Genomic DNA, 22,075 nt, shown 5'->3' on the forward strand with positions numbered 1-22,075 from the left:
CCTACCCACAGTGCCAAAACTACTACCAAATGGTTTGCTGACCATGATATTACTGTGTTTGATTGGCCAGCCAACTTGCCTGACCTGAACCCCATAGAGAATCTATGGGGTATTGTCAAGAGGAAGATGAGAAACACCCGACCCAAAAATACAGATACGCTGAAGGCCACTATCAAAGCAACCTAGGCTTCAATAACACCACAGCAGTGCCACAGACTGATCACCTCCATGCCACACCGCATTGATACAGTAATTCATGGTAAAGGAGCCCCAACCAAGTATTGAGTGTATAAATGAATATACTTTTCAGAAGTTGGACATTTCTGTATTGTAAATCCTTTTTTTGATTGATCTTAGGGAATATTCTAATAATTTGAGATACTGGATTTTTGATTTTCATGAGCTATAAGCCATAATCATCAAAATTAAAACAAAAAAGGCTTTAAATGTTTCACTTTACATGTAATGAATATAGAATATATGAAAGTTTACCTTTTTGAATTAAATTATGAAAAAAAAGGAACTTTTTCATGGTATTCAAATTTTTTGAGATGCACTAGTACAGGGCTTTTCAAAGTGTGGGGCGCGCCTCCCCTGGGGGGCGCCAGAGTTCTTCAGGGGGGGCACAACGTGAGGAAACATAAACCAGAATAAGTTACTATTGCGGACATTTAGCGAACTTCAGCTAGCCTTTGCCAGAGACAAAATGGATCGATTTTTAGTACCTAAAGCTACAGTGAGTGAGGAGACAGAGTCTGGGCCAAGCAAAAAACCAGACCCTCCAGGATTTCGCGATGTTGCGATTCAACCAATCCCCGCGAATTCAGGGTGGTGTTGCAATTATATCCAATCACCGCAACCTTCCCGCAAATTTGACCAATCGTTGGCGTCGTTTTGAGGTGACGTCAACAAACTACCTTCCGCCTTACTTCTGTGTATACATTCAAGAGAAGCAGCATGCTCGCAGTGTTGCCAGATTGGGCGGTTTTAAGTACATTTTGAACATATTTTGGACTGGAAAACGTCAGCAGTATCTGGCAACACTGCATGTGAGAGTCAGTGTTTATGTAGGCTTAAATTCTGTTACTGAAAGTGTGTTATGTTTACAGTGAAGGACTGTATACACTTTACATTATTTTTTTACTTAATACAAGAAATTAATGGCTGCCAACATTTTTGCCAAAATGGTATTTTATTTTCCATTGTTTAGGCAGCTTCAGCATCATACTGTGAGATTCTGTTCAAATTGTTTTTTTTCTTCTATGAAGCCTGAGCCATTTATTTTATTAGTTTATAATTATTGATTAATTTAGTCTTCAGGAGAGACTGCCTGCACACAGTACTAGTATTAATAGTTTTTTTTTCCTTACATGAAAGCTGAGGCATTTATATTATATTTTAAGGTAACTTCATGTTGTGCTGTGAGGTTCTGTGCACTTTAACTTTTGAACCAACAGGTGCATTTGGATAAGTAAAGCCTATTTTTCTGCATTTTTGTAGTCCTGGTAATCTTTTATATTAGTAAAGTTGTTTATAGGACCATTTCTCAGTGTCTGTTTTTTTTAATCAATAGTTTTTCAGTAATAACTTAATATTTAACATATCACTCAATTTTAATCACAAAAAGAGAAAATCGCAACAATTTCTCGCAACTTTCACTTCCTCCCGCAATGTAATCGCAACAAAAACCTAAAAAACACCGCAACTTTCATCGCAATTTTTTGGAAAAACCCCGCAACATCAGACATTTTAGCCCGCAACAATCACAAAAAAGGCCCGCGGAATCCTGGGGGGACTGAAAAAAGAAGGAAGTATGACCACGATTATTTAAAGTTTGGATTTTCATGGACTGGATCTGAAGATGCTCCGCTGCCACAGTGTGTTGTCTGCCAAGAGGTGCTAGCTAACGATGCTATGAGATGTTTAAAATGTGTAAAACAATATGTTTTAAAAAGAAAAGCACAGATGTTTAAAATGTGTAAAAAAAAAAAATGTTTTAAAAAGCACAGATGTTTAAAATGTGTAAAAGAAAAAAATTAAAATGTGTACAACAACCATTTTTTTTAAATACGAATGAAAATTTAAGTATAGCAACAACAAAAATTGTGTGTTGGGGGGGGGGGGGGGTGCTGTTGTTTATTTGCTCTCTGAGGGGGGGCTGACTCTCCCACATTTTTTAAACCCCTGCACTAGTATATCATAGAGTCCTCAAATATGATATAGTGGACCCCCATATACTTTTGTTGACAGTTCTTTCAGTCAGCTGGCCACTAAAATACTGACGTGAAATCGATAAATGTATTATGCTGGAGCACACTGAACATTTATATGGAATGATTGGATATTATCAAATCACAACTCTTAATTAATGATGTATTTATTTTAACGCAACCCCATTTTGCAATTACATCACTCTTCACCAGGTTTCCACCTGCACCAATAAAAGCAAAGAAGATCTCATCTCATTATCTGTAGCCGCTTTATCCTGTTCTACAGGGTCGCAGGCAAGCTGGAGCCTATCCCAGCTGACTACGGGCGAAAGGCGGGGTACACCCTGGACAAGTCGCCAGGTCATCACAGGGCTGACACATAGACACAGACAACCATTCACACTCACATTCACACCTACGGTCAATTTAGAGTCACCAGTTAACCTAACCTGCATGTCTTTGGACTGTGGGGGAAACCGGAGCACCCAGAGGAAACCCACGCGGACACGGGGAGAACATGCAAACTCCACACAGAAAGGCCCTCGCCGGCCACGGGGCTCGAACCCAGGACCTTCTTGCTGTGAGGCGACAGCGCTAACCACTACACCACCGTGCCACCCCAGCAAAGAAGATACAACATTTATATTATGCTTTATTTTTGCTTGTATTATGATTATGAAATGAGGTTCCTCGTGCAACTAATTGAAGTTACACTGAACATGATATATGCAGGATCTGAATATATCAGTTTTTGAAGACATGTATGAAGTTTTCTGTTCTTTATATACATTGAATACTGGTGCCATTAAAAATGTAGCTGAAGAGCTGTCATTAAAAAGATGTCCCTTTTCCCACTCAGAACCCCCGATCCCAATCGCACCACCTCAGCTGACCGCGGTGGGGGCCACCTATCTGTGGATCCAGCTCAATGCTAACTCAATCAATGGTGATGGCCCTATCATCGAGAAAGAGGTGGAGTACCGCACCACGTCTGGAAGCCTGATCGACAATCAGCCCGTGGATAAGCCGAATCACAAGATCGGCCACCTTGACCCAGACACTGAATATGAGATCAGTGTTCTTCTAACAAGACCCAACGAAGGCGGCACTGGAGCTCCAGGTCCACCACTGCGCGCCAGGACCAAGTGTGCTGGTGAGTTCCTAAGATCCTCTTCTCTCCTCCTTTGTCTTTTGTTCATGAATATAGCTGTATTTGTACATGTGGAATGATAAGTGAAGTAATGAAAAGACACCCCTCCTGTGAGGTTTAATTCAACACCAGATTGGAAAGCTTCTCAATGGGGAGTTCATTCTTGTTCTGTCTGGTCGGAAAATAATATTTTCATCATACAACAACTTATTCACTGTCCATACAGACACTTCAGAAGGTCTTAAAAATTACTCGACTTTAAAATTATGTACTCAGTGTTTAGCTGGTAAACGCTTCATTTTTTTTTTCAATATATGTAGCCTAAGCAACGTTAGCACATCATAGTGTCAGTATTTTGTATCTGGGTGGCACGGTGGTGTAGTGGTTAGCACCGTTGCCTCACAGCAAGAAGGTTCCAAGTTCGAACCTCATGGCTGATGGGGGCTTTTCTGTATGGAGTTTGCATGGTGTCTGCGTGCGTTTCCTCCAGGTGCTCTGGTTTCCACTCACAGGTCAAAGACATACAGATTAGGTAAAATACCCAGCCACTGGGGTTGCACAAGCCAGTGCATACTTTGTGTTGGTCCCAAGCCCAGATAGACTGGGGAGGATTGCGTCATGAAGGTCATCTGGTGTAAAACCTGTGCCAAAGCAAATATACGAATTATGATAATCTGCTGTGGCGGCCCTTAATGGGAGCAGCCGAAAGAAGAGGAGGGTCAGTATTTTGTAACTAGTTAAGTTTTCCTTGTGCCTATTATATCCCTTCCCCACAACGTTCTCTCTTACAGGAGTTGACCATAATATGCGCAAATAGACTCTTAAATCAGATATTAGTCTCGGACACTGAGCACTGGAAGTAGGGAGGTTCCGTCTACGAGTATTAGATGTTTAACCCGCTCTTAACATTTATTATTTGTGCTAAGCTGCCCAGCAATTTGGTCAGAAGAGGTGACAGTAATTCCAGCTATAAATTGAATGAAATGTTTATACCGTATTAGTATAAATACGGAGGTAATTATAGAAAATCGCATGCACTGATTGGTCGAGAGATTCTGACCATTTCTCGATAATCACCTCGAGTGACTTGGCAAAATGGCGGCCGATCGCTTTGTCACCGTAAGTGAGGAAGAATTACAAATTATGAAAGAAAATGCTGTTCCTAAAAGCACTAAAGATGTTACGAAGTTTGGTCCAAAACTATTCAAACGTAAGGTGGAACTGCGATTTATTTTATCTATTTCAAAACAAAGTATTTTATATGACGTGCATAGATAAGTGGCACAAGTCTGCGTGCATTACACTTGCATGCCGCTTTTAAAGTTTGAAATAAATGATTTTTGTTAATATGATTTATTTTTTATTATTTTTTAAAAAATAATCAACTGTGTATTTATACTAAAACAGTGATCTGCCTCAGGCTCAGTGAATATCTGTGAATAATAACCTCGACTTTGTCTCAGTTATTATTCACTGATATTCACTTCACCTTCAGTGAATAATTGTGAATTAACGCTCTGGTTCGAATACACTGTTATTTCTGTAGTAATATGTCATTCATGATGAACACTTTGCACAATCTAAGGTTAACAAGAAACCAATAAAAAGGTAATTTTATTTAACAAAGAAAAGCATGTGATTGTTGACATGGTGATGTTTTCTGGGGGGGGGGGGGGGGTGCATTTATTTAACATTTACAGACAGCGTCTCCAATATCAGTGCTTTGTATTAGTCAGCATCTTCAGGATAGACAACTTTGCACTTTTCTAGATAACATGACAGGCTGCATTTTTATACCTTCCATAACTATTCCATATTTTTTAGATTTTCCATAATAGGAGCTAACTTGTCTTGCAGATGTTTCACAGTGTTAAATACGTATAACTATAAACAGTTTAAAATAATGTGTTGTTCATTAACCCCTTGGACGAGTCACGTACGTCATGAAATCTTTTACCACCATGCCTTATGACGTACGCTACTCGTCAAAAACACTGCCTTTTATGCACCTTACATGGTACATTACTTTTACTTCACAGTGGCAAATTACCATGAGTTGGCCTAGTGGTTAGCGTGTCTGCCTCTCCATCAGGAGTCCTATTCATGGTCGGGTCATACCAAAGACCAGCATAAAAATGGTATCCAGTTACTTGGTGTACATTGTGTTTTCAAGTACTAATAATTCATACTTATGGACAGGTTCTCATTGACAAGACCTGTTGTCTTGGGGTGTTTTTTTTTTATGTTTTTGAAGTTGTTTTTGATTACTAAAGTTATTTTTGGGTCATTCCATGCCAAATCAACAAGAGGTTATGCTCGACCATCTCAGATTTCAATGAAATTTGGAGGGCTCAGAGATACTATTAAAAGACGTTAATCCCCAAAACTTGAGCTTCCTATCACCAATAGTTTCAGAGATACAGGCATTTGAATTTTTCGATTTTTTTGTTTTTTGCTCAAAACATACATATTTCAAAGTGCAATATAATCTTTATTATGCAAGATAGAAACCTAAAATTTTGCACAGAGAGACTCAATGTCTTGTACTACAAGCTTCAACTTAGAATTTCAATGGTCATTGTACTGTATATTAGATGGTGATTTTAACAAGAAAATTAAAAAGACAAATTTGCATTTTTTTGCATTTTAACTCATTCTGGAAGCTTGCCTGTGGCAGTAATGCTTAAACTAAGAATGCTATTCAAATCTACACAGAAATATCTACCAATTTCAGTTTTACCAAGTTTCCACTATTCCTAGTTTGTCTGTAATAGGGTTTTGAAATTTGCCGATTTCTAAAACATGCCATTTTCAGTAGCAAGAAATCCAATGTGGGATAGCAGTTAGGAACTTGTAAATTTTTTCAGTAATCCCCAAGACCCATATTTTATATTTCCAAATTTTTGTTCTGTGTCTCTCAAGTATTTTTAAACTACAGGGGTTTAAAAAATCCATTTTCACCAAATTCGAATTTTTGATATATTTTCATATAACTGATATTTGAGGGTTAATAAATGCTTCAATAAGGCTCAAGTAGGTTAGGAGACATGTTTCTTCCTCAATTTTAAATAAAATTTCAATTAATGCTCAGAATTATTTGTAAATTGATTTTAATCTAAGATTGTGTAACATTAGCAATCAATGACCAGCTATTGTGTACCAGTCAACAGCCAGCCTTATCAATATCAACACAGCACAAAGGTGACCTTTGATACCAGAACAGGTGGCTCATATCTTATAGTTTTAGAGTCCGTAAACTGCATACTTGTTCAGATAACATTATATTGCTTGGATTATATTAAATACATTGTAATACAGAGCACTGAGAAAATTTACCAATGTTATTAACTGAATGTGTTTCTTTGCAAGGATTGGATATTTTGAATAGTTGACTAGGGAATTTAATTGTAGTTGCTTTCAGTTTGAGATCAGTATAAATGAGTTTGTTCTTAGACATCTAGAAATGGCTGAACTTCCTCCCTGTTCTATAGGAATTGGACTAAAGAAAGATTCTGACTGCCATAAACTAACATACAACAGAAATTGTAAGTTAAATACACTCTCTCAGTATAGTTTGGAGCAAATTTCATTAATTAAACAGAGAACTGAACTTGAGAACATTTCAAGCACAGACACAGTATGTCTGCATCATGAGAAACTGTTTCTGATGAAATATGAAGAGCTACAGAAAAGTTGTTGTGATCCATATGAAAGGCACAAGAAAAAAGTTAAAACAGAATTACGTTCAATTCTTCCTGAAACAGCAGATTCACTTTCAAAACTGATAAATAAAAATATTAAACCTGGACAAAAATTGTGTTCTAAATGTTCACAGAGAGTGAAAGAACATTTAAGCCAAGCAGGTTCAGCAGGTTCTACAGAATCAGAACAAGAGAGCATGTGTGTAGATGTGGATCCAACATACACTGGTGAGGTAGCTGAATCACTTGACAAAAGCCTTGTGTCAATTGGTTGCTCTCCACTGAAAATTGCCAAGTATAGCCACAAACAGAAAGCTGCATATGACAGGAAACAGTGCAAGAATACTTCCCAGGACAATACATTGCCTGTCTATGTGATGGCAACTGGTGGTGTGGCAATATAGTTCAAAGATCTACTGAATATGAAGACTACGAAGTCAAATTTATGCATCCTCATGATCCCTGCAACCAGTTTAAGTGGCCTTTGAAGAAGGATATTTGTTGGGTTCCTGCAGAACACATTCTACAAGTCATTCCTCCCCCAACTGCTTCTAGTTCTAGGTCAGCAAGAAGTTGCACCATTGACCAGTCAACAGTAGATTCTATCAAAGAAAAGTTCCTTGCAGTCAAGAAGAGCAAGTGATTTATATGAAAAATGACTGACTTCTTTGAAAAATGTGAAATGTTCATATATTATTTAGCTTATTTCAAAATGATAATATTTTTAAAACCATATTTCTGTGACATGAACACAAGTAAAATGTTTCCTTATCTATACAAATAATTTAGTTGTATTTATCAGTCCTTAATCATCAATAAAATGGAAATAATATCAAAAATTCGAATTTGGAAAAAAATGGATTTTTTAAACACCTGTAGCTCAGAAATACTTGAGAGACACAGAACAAAAACTTGGAAATATAAAATATGGGTCTAGGAGATTACTGAAAAAAATTTACAAGTTCCTAACTGCTATCCCACATTGGAATCCATGCTACTGAAAATGGCATGTTTTAGAAATCGGCAAATTTCAAAACCCTATTACAGACAAACTAGGAATAGTGGAGACTTGGTAAAACTGAAATTGGTAGATATTTCTGTGTAGATTTGAATAACATTCTTAGTTTAAGCATTACTGCCACAGGCAAGCTTCCAGAATGAATTAAAAATGCAAAAAATGCAAATTTCTCTTTTTAATTTCCTTGTTAAAATCACCATCTAATATACAATGACCATTGAAATTCTAAGTTGAAGCTTGTAGTACATGACATTGAGTCTCTCTGTGCAAAATTTTAGGTTTCTATCTTGCATAATAAAGATTATATTACACTTTGAAATATGTATGTTTTGAGCAAAATGCAAAAAAATCGAAAAATTCAAATGCCTGTATCTCTGAAACCGTTGGAGATAGGAAGCTCAAATTTTGGGGATTAACTTCTTTTAATAGTATCTCTGAACCCTCCAAATTTCATTGAAATCTGAGATGGTCGAGCATAAATTTGTCAGATATTTGTTGATTTGGCATGGAATGACCCTTTTACTCTACAACAGTGTTTTTTGTGATTTTTCTAGACAAATATTAAAAATATAAAGTTCTGAACAAGTTAGAGAAAAATTATCAAAATATCCCAATTTTGACCTATTTTTGTCCTATATGCCCGGCACATTACAATTAATTATGGGTGGCAGCCAAGGGGTTAATAATCAAGTAATCATTGACGTTTATAACATCAACGAAACTGACTTCATGTTAAAACTGTTAAAGGTCCCATGGCATGAAATTTTCACTTTCTGAGGTTTTTTAACGTTAAAATGAGTTCCTCTGACCTTCTTAAGTCACCCCTGTGGCTAGAAATTTCATAATGTGTAAACCAAACTATGCCCAACATTTGAGAATGGCGCGTCAAAACGGCGCGTTGATAAGCTCTTCCCTTTACTACGTCAGCAAGGGAGATGATCCCCACGCCCCCCCTCTGGATTCCCACCCACTGTATGGATTGCCCCGCCCAGTTGTAGTGAGGAGACCATAGAGGACACAACAACATGGCATCACCTAAGCGAGCGAAACATGGAAATTGCGCTGTACATGGATGTGACAACACAGAAAAGAGTCTGTTTTTACTGCCGACGGGAGAGCCCCTGAAGACGCAGTGGCTTAATTTTATTTACTTCAATAATACGCCGTCAAGTCTACCTAAGACGGTGTATGTTTGTTGGAAGCATTTTCCTGAGGAATGTTTCCACAACTTGGGACAGTACAGGGCAGGTTTTGCACATCAACTGTCACTGAAGCCTGGGTCCGTACCAAGCATCCCTGCCGCATCAGCCACAAACACCGAACAAGTAAGTGTATAACTGGTCGTTTTGCCGTGTTTTAAAATCGGTGCGTTAGCCTAGCAATGGCTACATTAGCTGTGCAGCTAACCGCTTCCTGCAGTTAGCCAGGTAATCTGCGCTACAAAACTAAAGAGCATGCAGCATGCTCTGTTAAACCGAGTTTAATCTGGAAATTGACTGTAACTTATGAGCTTATGTTTGACTATTGCTCCGCAATGCATGTCTTCTGTTGGATAAGCGATACGTTGCTGTAGTTGCTGCTTCTATCCTCTTTGGTTATGGAGTGCGTGTTCAAGCCTAGGGTATTATACGTTCGTAAACTACCACTCCGAACACTCTCACTCTCTGTTCTCTGTGTCACGTTGAGTTTACGAAAGGAGTCTGAGGGAGAACGGGGTTTTGTCTTAGCAGCGTGGCTACAGGCGCTGATAGCAGCGAGTATGTGTGTGCGCAGCTTGGTCAAGCCCCTCCCCCCATGGCCCGCCCCCACCCTCTACCCTTCCCCGCCTCCTGCTTCTCATTAGCAAAACGACGCACTGGGAAAAGCGCTGAAATGGGGCTTTCTCCCAGGAGGCTATATTTACGTGCCGAGGGTTCATTTCGAGAAAGGCTGCAGATATAACATCCGGAAACCTCCACGAGCCCGTTTAAAGCATCAACAAACCACCATGCCATGGGACCTTTAATATTATAGTCATGTTATCTGTTGTTGCCCAAATGAGGATGGGTTCCCTTTTGAGTCTGGTTCCTCTCGAGGTTTCTTCCTCATGTCGTCTGAGGGAGTTTTTCCTTGCCACCGTCGCCACAGGCTTGCTCACTGGGGATAGATTAGGGATAAAATTAGCTCATATTTTAAGTCATTCAAATTCTGTAAAGCTGCTTTGCAACAATGTTTATTGTTAAAAGCGCTAGACAAATAAACTTGACTTGACTAATTACTGTGGCGTTAGAGAAATAAACTATTTTGGGACTTCCATTTACTGGGAAATAATATTCGATATTCACTTTTTATGAGTTGTCGCTGTCCCTGAAGTGCTGGAGAAACGCTGTCTAAACCCGGGATGTCTCATCTCATCTCATTATCTCTAGCCGCTTTATCCTTCTACAGGGTCGCAGGCAAGCTGGAGCCTATCCCAGCTGACTACGGGCGAAAGGCGGGGTACACCCTGGACAAGTCTCCAGGTCATCACAGGGCTGACACATAGACACAGACAACCATTCACACTCACATTCACACCTACGGTCAATTTAGAGTCAACCCGGGATGTGATGAGAGGAATTTGCAGCGGTGCTTTTTGTGACTACCCTTTGAATCATCCATGCCTTTCTGTTGACTTTTGTTTGTAAATCTATTGTTTCCACCCCGATATGTGTAAGAGGTCATAGCATGTGTTGAATTAGTCATGCAACCAAGTAATCTTGTTTATCAGTTGCTTAGTCATGCTTTTTGTTTTCTTCCCCAGTCTGAATTTCCTTACACTACTACAATGAGAATTTCCTTACACTACTACAACGAGAAGGTGAAAATAGCAGAGCTGAATTTGCTAGTCTGTTCCAAGAATACACATTTATTAATCTGAAGGTTTTGAATAACTTGATGGATTTGAAAATCCAAAGAACAGATTAGGCGGCACGGTGGTGTAGTGGTTAACGCTGTCGCCTCACAGCAAGAAGGTGCGGGTTCGAGCCCCGTGGCCGGCGAGGGCCTTTCTGTGCGGAGTTTGCATGTTCTCCCCGTGTCCGCGTGGGTTTCCTCCGGGTGCTCCGGTTTCCCCCACAGTCCAAAGACATGCAGGTTAGGTTAACTGGTGGCTCTAAATTGAGCGTAGGTGTGAATGTGAGTGTGAATGGTTGTCTGTGTCTATGTGTCAGCCCTGTGATGACCTGGCGACTTGTCCAGGGTGTACCCCGCCTTTCACCCGTAGTCAGCTGGGATAGGCTCCAGCTTGCCTGCGACCCTGTAGAAGGATAAAGCGGCTAGAGATAATGAGATGAGATGAGAAGAACAGATTAATTCCACGTTTCATATACTGTATGCGTGGAATCAGAAAACAGGCCCCTGACTATTTCCTGCTCCTGGACTAGTGCTACAACTGCAAATTTAAGTGTCTTCCACACTCCCAACACACCTGACTCAACCCACCACGGGTGTAAAATGAGTGTGTTAGAGCAGGCTAAGCAGAAAAAATGTGCAGTGTAGCCTAGGCCTTTTTTTTTTTTTAATTGAAGTTTTCCTTGCAGGAGCAACTCTTGGTTCCCTATCCATAAGACTTGTCTGGAACGACATTAGCAGCGAGCAATGAAACGGCTAATGCTAAATTCATTACAATTGAATAAACAATGACATTGTTTACTTCCACAGTGTTTTCCCTGTCTAATGAACAGGCATATAGCTCTCCATCTAACACACTGTCCAGTTCATGTATCTCTCCTGCAGGGAGGAAATGCATCTCCCGTAATGGCATAGATACATTAACGTTATTAAGGACTTGTCAAAAATGCTGTGCACATTAGCGACATGGCTCGGGACCCCCTGGGCTACAAACAAACGGTGTGCAATTATCACAGTAATTAAACAGGTGCAATGACTCTTCTTTTAAATGACTGCAGTGATTAGCGCGATGGCAGGAATGCAGAAGGGTATCTGCATTGCTCTCCCACGCCAAGCTAATCGCTTTTCCATTTGCTTTTGCGCTAACCAACCATTAGCGCACCGTGCTGTTCGTCAGCCAATGGACAAAAAGATGCTAAGGGCATAGTAAAAGCACATTTACATAAATCACAGTTTCATTATTTAGCCACTTGTCTGGTCTACATTAGCTTTTAGCCCCTCAGGATAGGAAGCCATACGAAAACAGATAACATCAGCTATGAAGGCTTTTTCTGTCATTATCAAATCAAAAACAAGACTGAGAACGTAGTGATATCTTGCCAACAGGGTGATGATGATAAGATGCATGAAGTCATAGTTTTGGCTACAGGGATAACCCTTTAAGGAGCACTTACCCGTACATTGTCTCGAGCTGGTAGAAGCAATGAGGTGCAGAAAATTTGCACTCAGGAGACAGACAGATCACACAAAGGTGTGGGATATCATATAGCATCGGGCGGAAAGCTTCAGAAAACTACAAGAGGCCAGGCGGAGCTCAAACGTGCCTCACAGCATGCCATGATATGCCCTGGCTCCAGTCTACATGCCCCGCACATTAGAACGACATTTGAAACACACCCACATACAGTACATGCACACATGGACTGCAGACATATCGTCCATGCTGTGTTTCACAAGTATCAACCCTGGCCACTGACTTCTCCTGGAAATCACACTTATGTAAGGGCAAAAACTAATCAGCAAGCATCACAGCTAATTAGGTTTCAGCAGTGAGGGGGCACATGCATATTAACAGAATCTGATTTCAAGGAAAATGGAAAAACAAATTGATAGATGTTTTTGCAAAAATAAATTGTAGGTCTAGGCCTACATTTCTCGGACCCATGGCTGCAGTGATTTAGAATGATTTAATACCTACTGTAATGTTCCTACCAACATGATGTAAGATCACTGGCTGTGAGGCGGCAGGCTGGTAGACGTAGCAGGTCTGTGGATTTCAGAAGATTTAATTGCAGGTGTTGTGATAGGTATAATTACCTCATGCCCCAGGCTAGCGAACCATGGTAATTGTTATAATGAAGTGTGTATATTTCATTATGAGGGCTAGTGTTTGACTTCCACAGGCCTACTAGACACTGACCAGACCTGTGAATGAACTGTGTAACTACAGTACAGCAGACACGTGGATGCTTTTTTTTTTTTTTAATATATCTGTAGGAATACATACTGCCAGAGCTAAATTTCTACAGTAGTGCTTTTTTTTTCCAGTGTGTATCAGAATAATGTCACGAAGATTTTGTCCACTAGTGCAATACCAAAGAATCCAGCTGTGTGATTTTTGGTACTCACGAATGGAGTTTGAAGCCGTGAGTGTGCACCATGTCACAGTGGGCAACAACATATACCGTAGTAACCCCATTTCCAGAAAAGTTGGGATATTTTTCAAAATGCAATGAAAACAAAAATCTGTCATTTGTTAATTCATGTGAACCTTTATTCAACTGACAAAAGTACATAAAGATTTTCAATAGTTTTACTGACCAACATAATTGTATTTTGTAAATATAAACAAAGTTAAAATTTGATGCCTGCAACACACTCAAAAAAAAGTTGGGACAGAGGCATTATTACCACTGTGTTATGTAACCCTTCATTTTAATAACACTTTTTAATTGTATGGTTTGTGAGGATACTAATTGTTGCAGTTTTGCAATTGGAATTTTTGCCCATTCTTGCCTGATACAAGACTTCAGCTGCTCAGCAGTCCGTGGTCGCCATTGTCTGATTCTCCTCTTCATGATGCATCATACATTTTCAATCTGGACAGATCTGGACTGGCAGCAGGCCAGTCAAGCACACGCACTCTGTGTCTATGAAGACATGCTGTTGTAACCTGTGCAGAATGAGGTCTGGTATTGTCCTGCTGAAATAAGCATGGACTTCCTGGGAAGAGACGTTGCCTTGATGAATATGTCTCTCTAAAATCCCAATATATCAATGGTACCTTCAGACACATGCAACTCACCCATGCCGTGGGCACTGATGCCCCCCATACTATCACAGATGCTGGTTTTTGCACTTTTCTCTGATAAACTGGATGATTGTGTTCACCTTTGGTACTGAGAACTTGACATCCAGTTTGCTTGAAAACAAGCTGAAATGTTGACTCGTCTGACCACAGCACACATTTCCACTGTCTTTCGGGTCACCTGAGATGAGTTCAGGCCCAGAGAAATCGGTGGCATTTCTGCACAGAATTGATGAATGGCTTCCTCCTTGCGTAATACAGTTTCAGGTTGCATTTCTGGATGCAGCGTCGGACTCTGTTATGTAACAACGGTTTTCCGAAGTAGTCCTGAGCTCATGTGGCTATATTTGTCACATTAGCAGTACTGCCTGAGGGCTTAAAGGTCAGTCACATCCTTGCTTACAAAGACTGAGCCTTTGGTGCATGCTCCTTTTATACCTAATCACGATACCCTCGCCTGTTACCAATTAACCTGCTTATTGTGGAATTTTCCAAAATGGTGGTAACTGAAAATCCTATAAAATTATCCCCAGCTTTTTTTGTGTGTTTTGCAGGCATCAAATTCTAACTTCATTTATATTTACAAAATACAATTAAGTTGGTCAGAAAAACTGTTGAAAACCTTTTCATTATATTTTTCAGTTAAATAAAGGTTCACATGAATTAACAAATAACAGATTTTTGTTTTTATTGCATTTTGAAAACTGTCCTAACTGTTCTGCAAATGGAATTTGTACACTGACTAAACTAAAGGAATAATAATATTACTACTGCTAGGCGGCACGGTGGTGTAGTGGTTAGCACTGTCACCTCACAGCAAGGAGGTCCTGGGTTCGAGCCCAGTGTATGGTGTTGGCATGTTCTCCCCGTGTCCGTGTGGGTTTCCTCTGGGTGCTCTGGTTTCCCCCAAAGACATGCAGGTTAGGCTAACTGGTGACTCTAAATTGACCGTAGGTGTGAATGGTTGCTTGTGTCTGTGTCAGCCCTGTGATGACCTGGCGACTTGTCCAGGGTGTACCCCGCCTCTCACCCATAGTCAGCTGGGATAGGCTCCAGCTTGCCTGCGACCCGCTAGAACAGGATAAGCGGCTACAGATAATGGATGGATGGATACTAATAATAATTTAACAATGTTGTCTTTGTCCAGTTATTTGCAAATGGTATTATTATTATTATTTTTTATCTGCAGAAATATTTAGCTTCTCAAAATCGTACCAATAAAGTGATTTTACAGAGATGTTATCTGTTTCCTGATAAATTGGGCAGCCAATTTTACACAGACTTTTCACACACTGATAACATCTTTAAAATGTTATTTTCGTTTGTCATATTTTCATTATCAGGTAGTTGAAATGTAAATAATCTTATATTTATTGCGGGGATACTTGATAAGAATTTCTGTCACTAGCTGCAGTATAAACTCGTGTATGAATAAGAGGCAAGCAGACGCAGGAACAGTGATGGTGGCATTGTGTTGGTGTCATTGTGCAGAAATGATTCTGCAGTCACTTTGACTCTCAAGTAAAACTGGTGGATAATGAAATAAATCCGCATGTTCTGTTCATTTCTGTTTGGACTGTTGAGGGGGGGACCCTCAACGTTCAAAGAGAGACAAGCCAGCTAACTATCCCAGTTTGATCTGTGTGTGTGTGTGTGTGTGTGTGTGTGTGTGTGTGTGTGTGTGTGTGTGAGAGAGAGAGAGAGAGAGAGAGAGAGAGAGATGTCAGTATGTCCATTGTTGGGAAAGTTTGCAAAGAGGAAATACCAATCTAAAAAGATATTTAAAAATTGCTGATATGTGCAATCACGCCCTGTGTGTTTGTGCCAGCGAGTGTATGTCGCTCCATATGTGTGAAAGTGTGAGTGAGCATGTAGTCAGTAATGCACTTTTCGCAGGCGACAAGTTTCTCAGATGAGGTAAACAGGAAAACAAATATCCAAAGCAATTATAGAAAGAAATGTCCCCCTGCACCCTTCAGCCTTCTCTGTCTCCTGCTATTTCATTTACACTGGTGTTTGGCAGGGACACAGCAGGCCTGGATTGTGTATCATGACAAACTTTATCAAGATCAGACTGGAGTTTGGCTTTTTCCTCGGCCTCCTCGGACCGATTTCTCAAATTGATCTTTCCTATGAATTGTGAATGTTTGAATGACTCTCTCTGTGTGTGTGTGTGTGTGTGTGTGTGTGTGTGTGTGTGTGTGTGTGCGCGTGTGCCATTTTCTCAGTACTCACTGCAGTTTCACAATATTTAATTTTGCTAATGGAGTTAATGACTTAACAAGGAAAAGGAGGTTAAATTAATTAATTAGTCCAAAAATAGATTTTAATTTCCAATCAGTTACTCATTACTGAATAAGATGGAAAATATCTTTGGTATCTCACAAAGATATCATCGAAACGTTTGTGGACATCTGATGTCACTGTATGGGAGGCACGGTGGTGTAGCAGTTAGCACTGTCACCTCATAGTAAGACGATTCTTGGGTTTGAACCTTATGGCTGACTGGGGCCTAAAGTTCTGTGTGGAGTTTGTTCTCCTCATGCCTGTGTGGGTTTCCTCCGGGTGCTCCGGTTTCCCCCACAGTCCAAAGACATGCAGGTTAGGTTAACTGGTGACTCTAAATTGACCGTAGGTGTGAATGTGAGTGTGAATGGTTGTCTGTGTCTATGTGTCAGCCCTGTGATGACCTGGCGACTTGTCCAGGGTGTACCCCGCCTTTTGCCCGTAGTCAGCTGGGATAGGCTCCAGCTTGCCTGCGACCCTGTAGAACAGGATAAAGCGGCTACAGATAATGAGATGAGATGAGTCCAAAGGCGTGTAGATTAGGTCAATTGGCTACTCTAAATTGCGCATTGGTGGGGATGTGAGCGTGAATGGTTGTTTGTCTCTGTGTTAGCCCTGAGATAGATTAGCAACCTACCCAAGGTGAACCCTGCCTCTCGCCCAAAGTCCCCGAAGACCCTCAAAGGGTAAGTGGTATAGCTAGTGGATGGATGGATGGATGGATGGATGGATGGATGGATGGATGGATGATGTCATATGGCCCTTTTCCACTACCCTTTTTCAGCTCACTTCAGCTCGCTTCAGCTCACTTCAGCCTGACACAGCTCACGTTTCGACTACCTTAGAGCAGCACGACTCAGCTCGCTTCAGCCCTGCTTAGCCCCCAAAACTCGCACGGTTTTGGAGTAGGGCTGAAGCGAGCCAAACCGAGCTGAGTGGGGCTAGGGGCGTGAGCAGACACTCCCCTGTGCAATGATTGGTGAGGAGGAGTGTCCTCACATGCCCACACACACCCCGCGAGCACGCTGGGATCTGTAAACACCGTAAACCCGGAAGAAGAATAATTACGAATTACGAGAATTTCTGAAGCCTTATGTGCCTCGCCTCATCTATACGCTCTTGCCAGTATCTGTTGGCATTGTCGGTGACAACAAGCCACAGCACCAAGACCAGCACCACTAACGACTCCATGTTTATTGTTTACTATCCGGGTCGTGAGTCTACCGCTTAAAAGATCACTGATGTCACTGTTTGCGCCGCCTAACGACATCACGTGACGTCCACCCACTTTCGCTAACTCCACCCAATGTGTCCACCCACTTCCAGCCAGCACGGTTTAGCGTGGTTGTAGTCGAAATGCAACTCCAACAGCCCCACTCAGCTCGACTCAGCCCGACTCAGCATGGCACGGCTCAGCCCAACTCAGCTGCGTTGGTAGTGGAAAAGCGGCATAGTGACTTGTCTTAGTCAAACATTTACCATCCATCCATTATCCATAACTGCTTATCTTCTGCAGGGTCACGGGCAAGCTGGAGCCTATCCCAGCTGACTACGGGCGAAAGGCGGGGTACACCCTGGACAAGTCGCCAGGTCATCACAGGGCTGACACATAGACACAGACAACCATTCACACTCACATTCACACCTACGGTCAATTTAGAGTCACCAGTTAACCTAATCTGCATGTCTTTGGACTGTGGGAGGAAACCGGAGCACCCAGAGGAAACCCACGCGGACACGGGGAGAACATGCAAACTCCACACAGAAAGGCCCCCGTCGGCCACTGGGCTCGAGCCCAGAACCTTCTTGCTGTAAGGCAACAGTGCTAACCACTACACCACTGTGTCGCCCCGAACGTTTACCATTTTCTTTTATATAATACATTTTTTAACTCGAGTTTAAAGCAGAGAAAGTCTACCATGTTGTTGATGAACGATGAAACAAACATTTCCTGTTGCACAGATGAGATGACTTCATGATGTATTATAAAATGACATCATTGCGAAAAAAACCCCATCTCATTGAACATATTCGCTCCATTACCTTAGCCACCTCCTTTTTTTTTTAATTTCAGTCTGTTTTCACTCAGCCATGTCTGTGTGTGTATGAGAGAGAAAGAGCGAGAGAGAGATGGGATCTGTAGGCTCATTGCTCAGTTTAATTCTGGTCATTTGTATTACTTTTCGAGTGTAGCAGCTCTCTGACTGCCAGACTTAAACCTTCACTCAATCCTGACAACCTCATTTACTCCTGCAGACCACAACTGCTACAGAGCAGGGTGTGGCTAATGGAAACATGGGGAGCTGTGGATGCATATGGACACACACACACGCACACATGTAGGTACACTAACATCTTTTGCACTGAATGTAATTTTGAGATTGTTGCCTCATAAAATTAGACTTTGTAGACAGGAAATATGTGTATTGGCTTAGGAAAACCCTTCACGTCGTCGAATGTTTACATTTTCTACTTTATACAACGAAGTAAGTAAACTTTAAAGTTTAAAGTTAGTCCCAAAAGTGATGAAAAGAGAGAAAATAGCATTTCAATATTCCATTACAGCTCCACTGCAATACACCAACATATCTAAACAATGTATTGATTTAATTTTCATGTAATTGAATATGGAATGAATAAAATTGCTATAAAAATTAAAATGAGTCCAATTTGATCCTAAGCATCATACATGTAAGGCTACGTTCACATTACCAGGCTGAAGTGGCTCAAATCTGATTTTTTTTGCCTTCATGTGACACAGAACTGATGTTTTCAGGGCTGTGTGGACTCAGAAATCCAATCTTTTCAAATCAGATTTGAGGCACTTTCATTCGTGGTCCGAAACCGTATGCATCTCTCATTCATGGCATTGTGACATGAATGAGAACGGTCAGATTGGAATTCACACGGCTCGCCTATACGCATGCACTGAGCACTGCCTTCATCACCCAGCAGCAGCAGTGCAGCAAAACAGCAATGGAGGAGAGATACGATAGCTGCGAAAACAGCAAAAGCTAGCTGTCTGACTTTTTTTTTCCTCCTCAACCTGATCATGTACAGCTGATGAACTCTTTGCTGTCCTTCAGAGCAGGTGTTTTTTCCTCTCATCTCTCAGTCTCTCCCTTCCTGACAAGCCTCTCTCCTGCTTTGCTTCTGCGGACTCGTCTTGTCTGAGAGACCCTTCCTGCAGTGTTCTCCGAATCGAATTTATGGATTTGATCAACTGGTCACTTCACGCAATTGACACAATCTTCTCGACGAGAAGTCTGGGTTCGGGGGAACCTGCCTGTCCTGCCGGAACGTTTGCAGCCGGATACACCATGGATGCCTGAGAGAAGTGGCGTGTGGTGTGCTTGGCGATTCTTTCCGTGGAGGACATTGAGGATATTTACCTATTCGGAACCATGATCACAGGATTTTTGCTGATTGGACTTGGCATTGCCCTAGTGTATCGAGGAAATCAGTTAACGGTGGCAGCTCTTCAAAGCCCCACAAAGCTGCCCGACATGATTGAGGCGGTGGGCAGAGCTGTCGGCACTCAGACTGTGGCTGTTCAGAACTTGAGTCGCAATATTGATAACATCATGGAGAAGTTGATGGCTTTGCAAAGAGAAATGGATCATTTTGGTGGCCAGAATGGACAAGCGGGTTAAGCGAAAAAGGACACGTCTACCCATCTTAAGTCTAAACAAATTCCAATCTTATCTTCGCTCTCCCAGCCAGCACTGCCTTCAAGGCTGTCGCTGTAGAAACGCGATTCTCCCCCTGGAGTTCACTGCAGTGAGACTCTCTCTGTGTGTGTGGTGTTTTTTTTTTCTATACTTTCTTTCTGTCTGTACTATGAAAGCTAAGTCGAACCGGAGTCAAATTCCTTGTGTGTGTAACATACCTGGCAATAAAGTGATTCTGATTCTGAAAATGTGATGCAGACATTCGCTACTAGCGTGTCCATTTAATCAGTTTTAATATCATGAGTCATCTCACAAATATGATGTTTTTTGTTGTTGGTGACGCAAATGACTCGTGCAAAAAAATCTATCACTGTGTTCATGTGTGCAGCTTCGGAGGACAAATGTGTTCCCATTACAGTTAGATACAGGTCACTTGTCATGATGGATGCAAACCATCAAGATAGGCAAATCCGATCTGAACAAAAAATCGGAATTGAACCATGAGGCTTGTAATGTGAACGTAGCCTAAGTCTCCTGAATTAAAATTCAGTTGCGGCACTAAATGAACAGGAGCTTTATTGTTATTTTGATTGGACTGCTCTTTAGTTGCTCTTACACCAGTGCTGAAATCATCACGGAGTAATTCAATGAATTTTATTCTGTTGGCTAAATTTCCCATTTTTCTTGATTGATCATTTAAAAAGATAACTTTGTGCACTGGTGTCTGTACAGTGTACATGATGGCACATGTGGATTGCAGATAATATGACAGCTGGTCCTTATTATGTTTACAAGCACAATCTATTAGGTGTATTACATTACATTTAGCAGACGCTTTTATCCAGTGCAACATACAACTAGTGCAAAAGTCAGGTACACAAAGTGCTGAACTTCTTGACAAGAAAGTTCTAGTGCCAGCCAGCTGAACAATTGACAGCAACACCTAGTGTATATGCTGTTCAAATCCCAATACTCAAACAGACAAGGAAACAAACCAACCATAGAAAGTATAACTAAATAGAGAACTCAAAACAGCTAACCCCAGGCTAGACCGTCCACAGCCTGGGTTGGTCTAGACCAAAACGCAGTTACACAGTGGGCAGGGAAGCAGGGGAGAAGTGCAGCCTGAAGAGGTGAGTCTTCAGTCTGCGCTTGAAGATGGTCAGGGAATCGGCAGTTCTGACCTCAATGGGAAGGTCGTTCCACCAATAGAGAGCCAGGACAGACAGCAGTCTTGAGCGGGCTGGGCAGGAGCGGAGGGGCCAGGTGACCAGTAGTAGCAGAGCGTAGGGATCTGGCTGGTGTGTAGGGGCGGATCAGACTCTCGAGGTATGCTGGCCCGAACCCCTTGAGAGCCTGGTAAGCTAGCACCAACGTCTTAAATTTGATGCAAGCTGCGATAGGTAGCCATTGCAGGTCGGCAAGCAGAGGGGTGACATGGGAAGAACGAGGGAGGTTGTAGACCAGGCGAGCTGCAGCGTTCTGATGGCAGAAGCTGGAAGGCCAGCAAGGAGAGAGTTGCAGTAGTCCAAGCGGGAGAGGATCAGTGCTTGGACCTGGAGCTGAGTAGAGTAAGTGGTAAGAAAAGGGCGTTTCACTTTGGCACACTTCCTAAACTTGATGAAAGTGTGGCATTCACTGTGTTAGAAAATCACACTTTGTTTCACTACAATACTGCTAGCGGTGAAAATTTTTTACCTGTTTTTCCAGCTGCATTTGTTTAGCATTGATGAAATTGAGTGAACTGAGTGAATATGTAGGTAGAAAACCTATATTTTGGTCAGAACCAGAATTCAGCCACAGAGCCATTTAACAGGTTTCCCCACACCACTAGATGTACACTTTTATTATTTAATGTCTCATTATACACTGACATTACAGAAGCTAGTCACTAATGGATCCCAGTAATCCATAGTACATAATCACTACTATATATCACTATTATCAGTCAGTCAGAGTTAAACTTGTAGCGGATGACTGGGTGTTATCTGTCTGCAAAAACAAGGCCCTGTATTAAAAGCTTGTGCTGTGTATGTTCTACATCTCCTCAAGGGCTTTTTAATAGTCTCTTGCAAATGTA

The 22,075-nt window shown here is 41.3% G+C and overlaps 1 protein-coding gene across 10 annotated transcripts in view; it reads left to right on the plus strand.

The window, feature by feature from the left end:
- Positions 1–22,075, plus strand: part of LOC132887067 (receptor-type tyrosine-protein phosphatase mu-like) — a 521,363-nt gene that overhangs the window by 272,218 nt on the left and 227,070 nt on the right. For all 10 annotated transcript variants that reach the window (XM_060922408.1, XM_060922409.1, XM_060922413.1 and 7 more), the window contains exon 7: positions 3,070–3,363. In XM_060922408.1, coding sequence (XP_060778391.1) covers positions 3,070–3,363 — 294 coding nt within the window. The remainder of the gene's footprint in view (positions 1–3,069; positions 3,364–22,075) is intronic.

The sequence above is a fragment of the Neoarius graeffei genome, chromosome 5 (assembly GCF_027579695.1).
Source record: "Neoarius graeffei isolate fNeoGra1 chromosome 5, fNeoGra1.pri, whole genome shotgun sequence".
Lineage (NCBI taxonomy): Eukaryota > Metazoa > Chordata > Actinopteri > Siluriformes > Ariidae > Neoarius > Neoarius graeffei.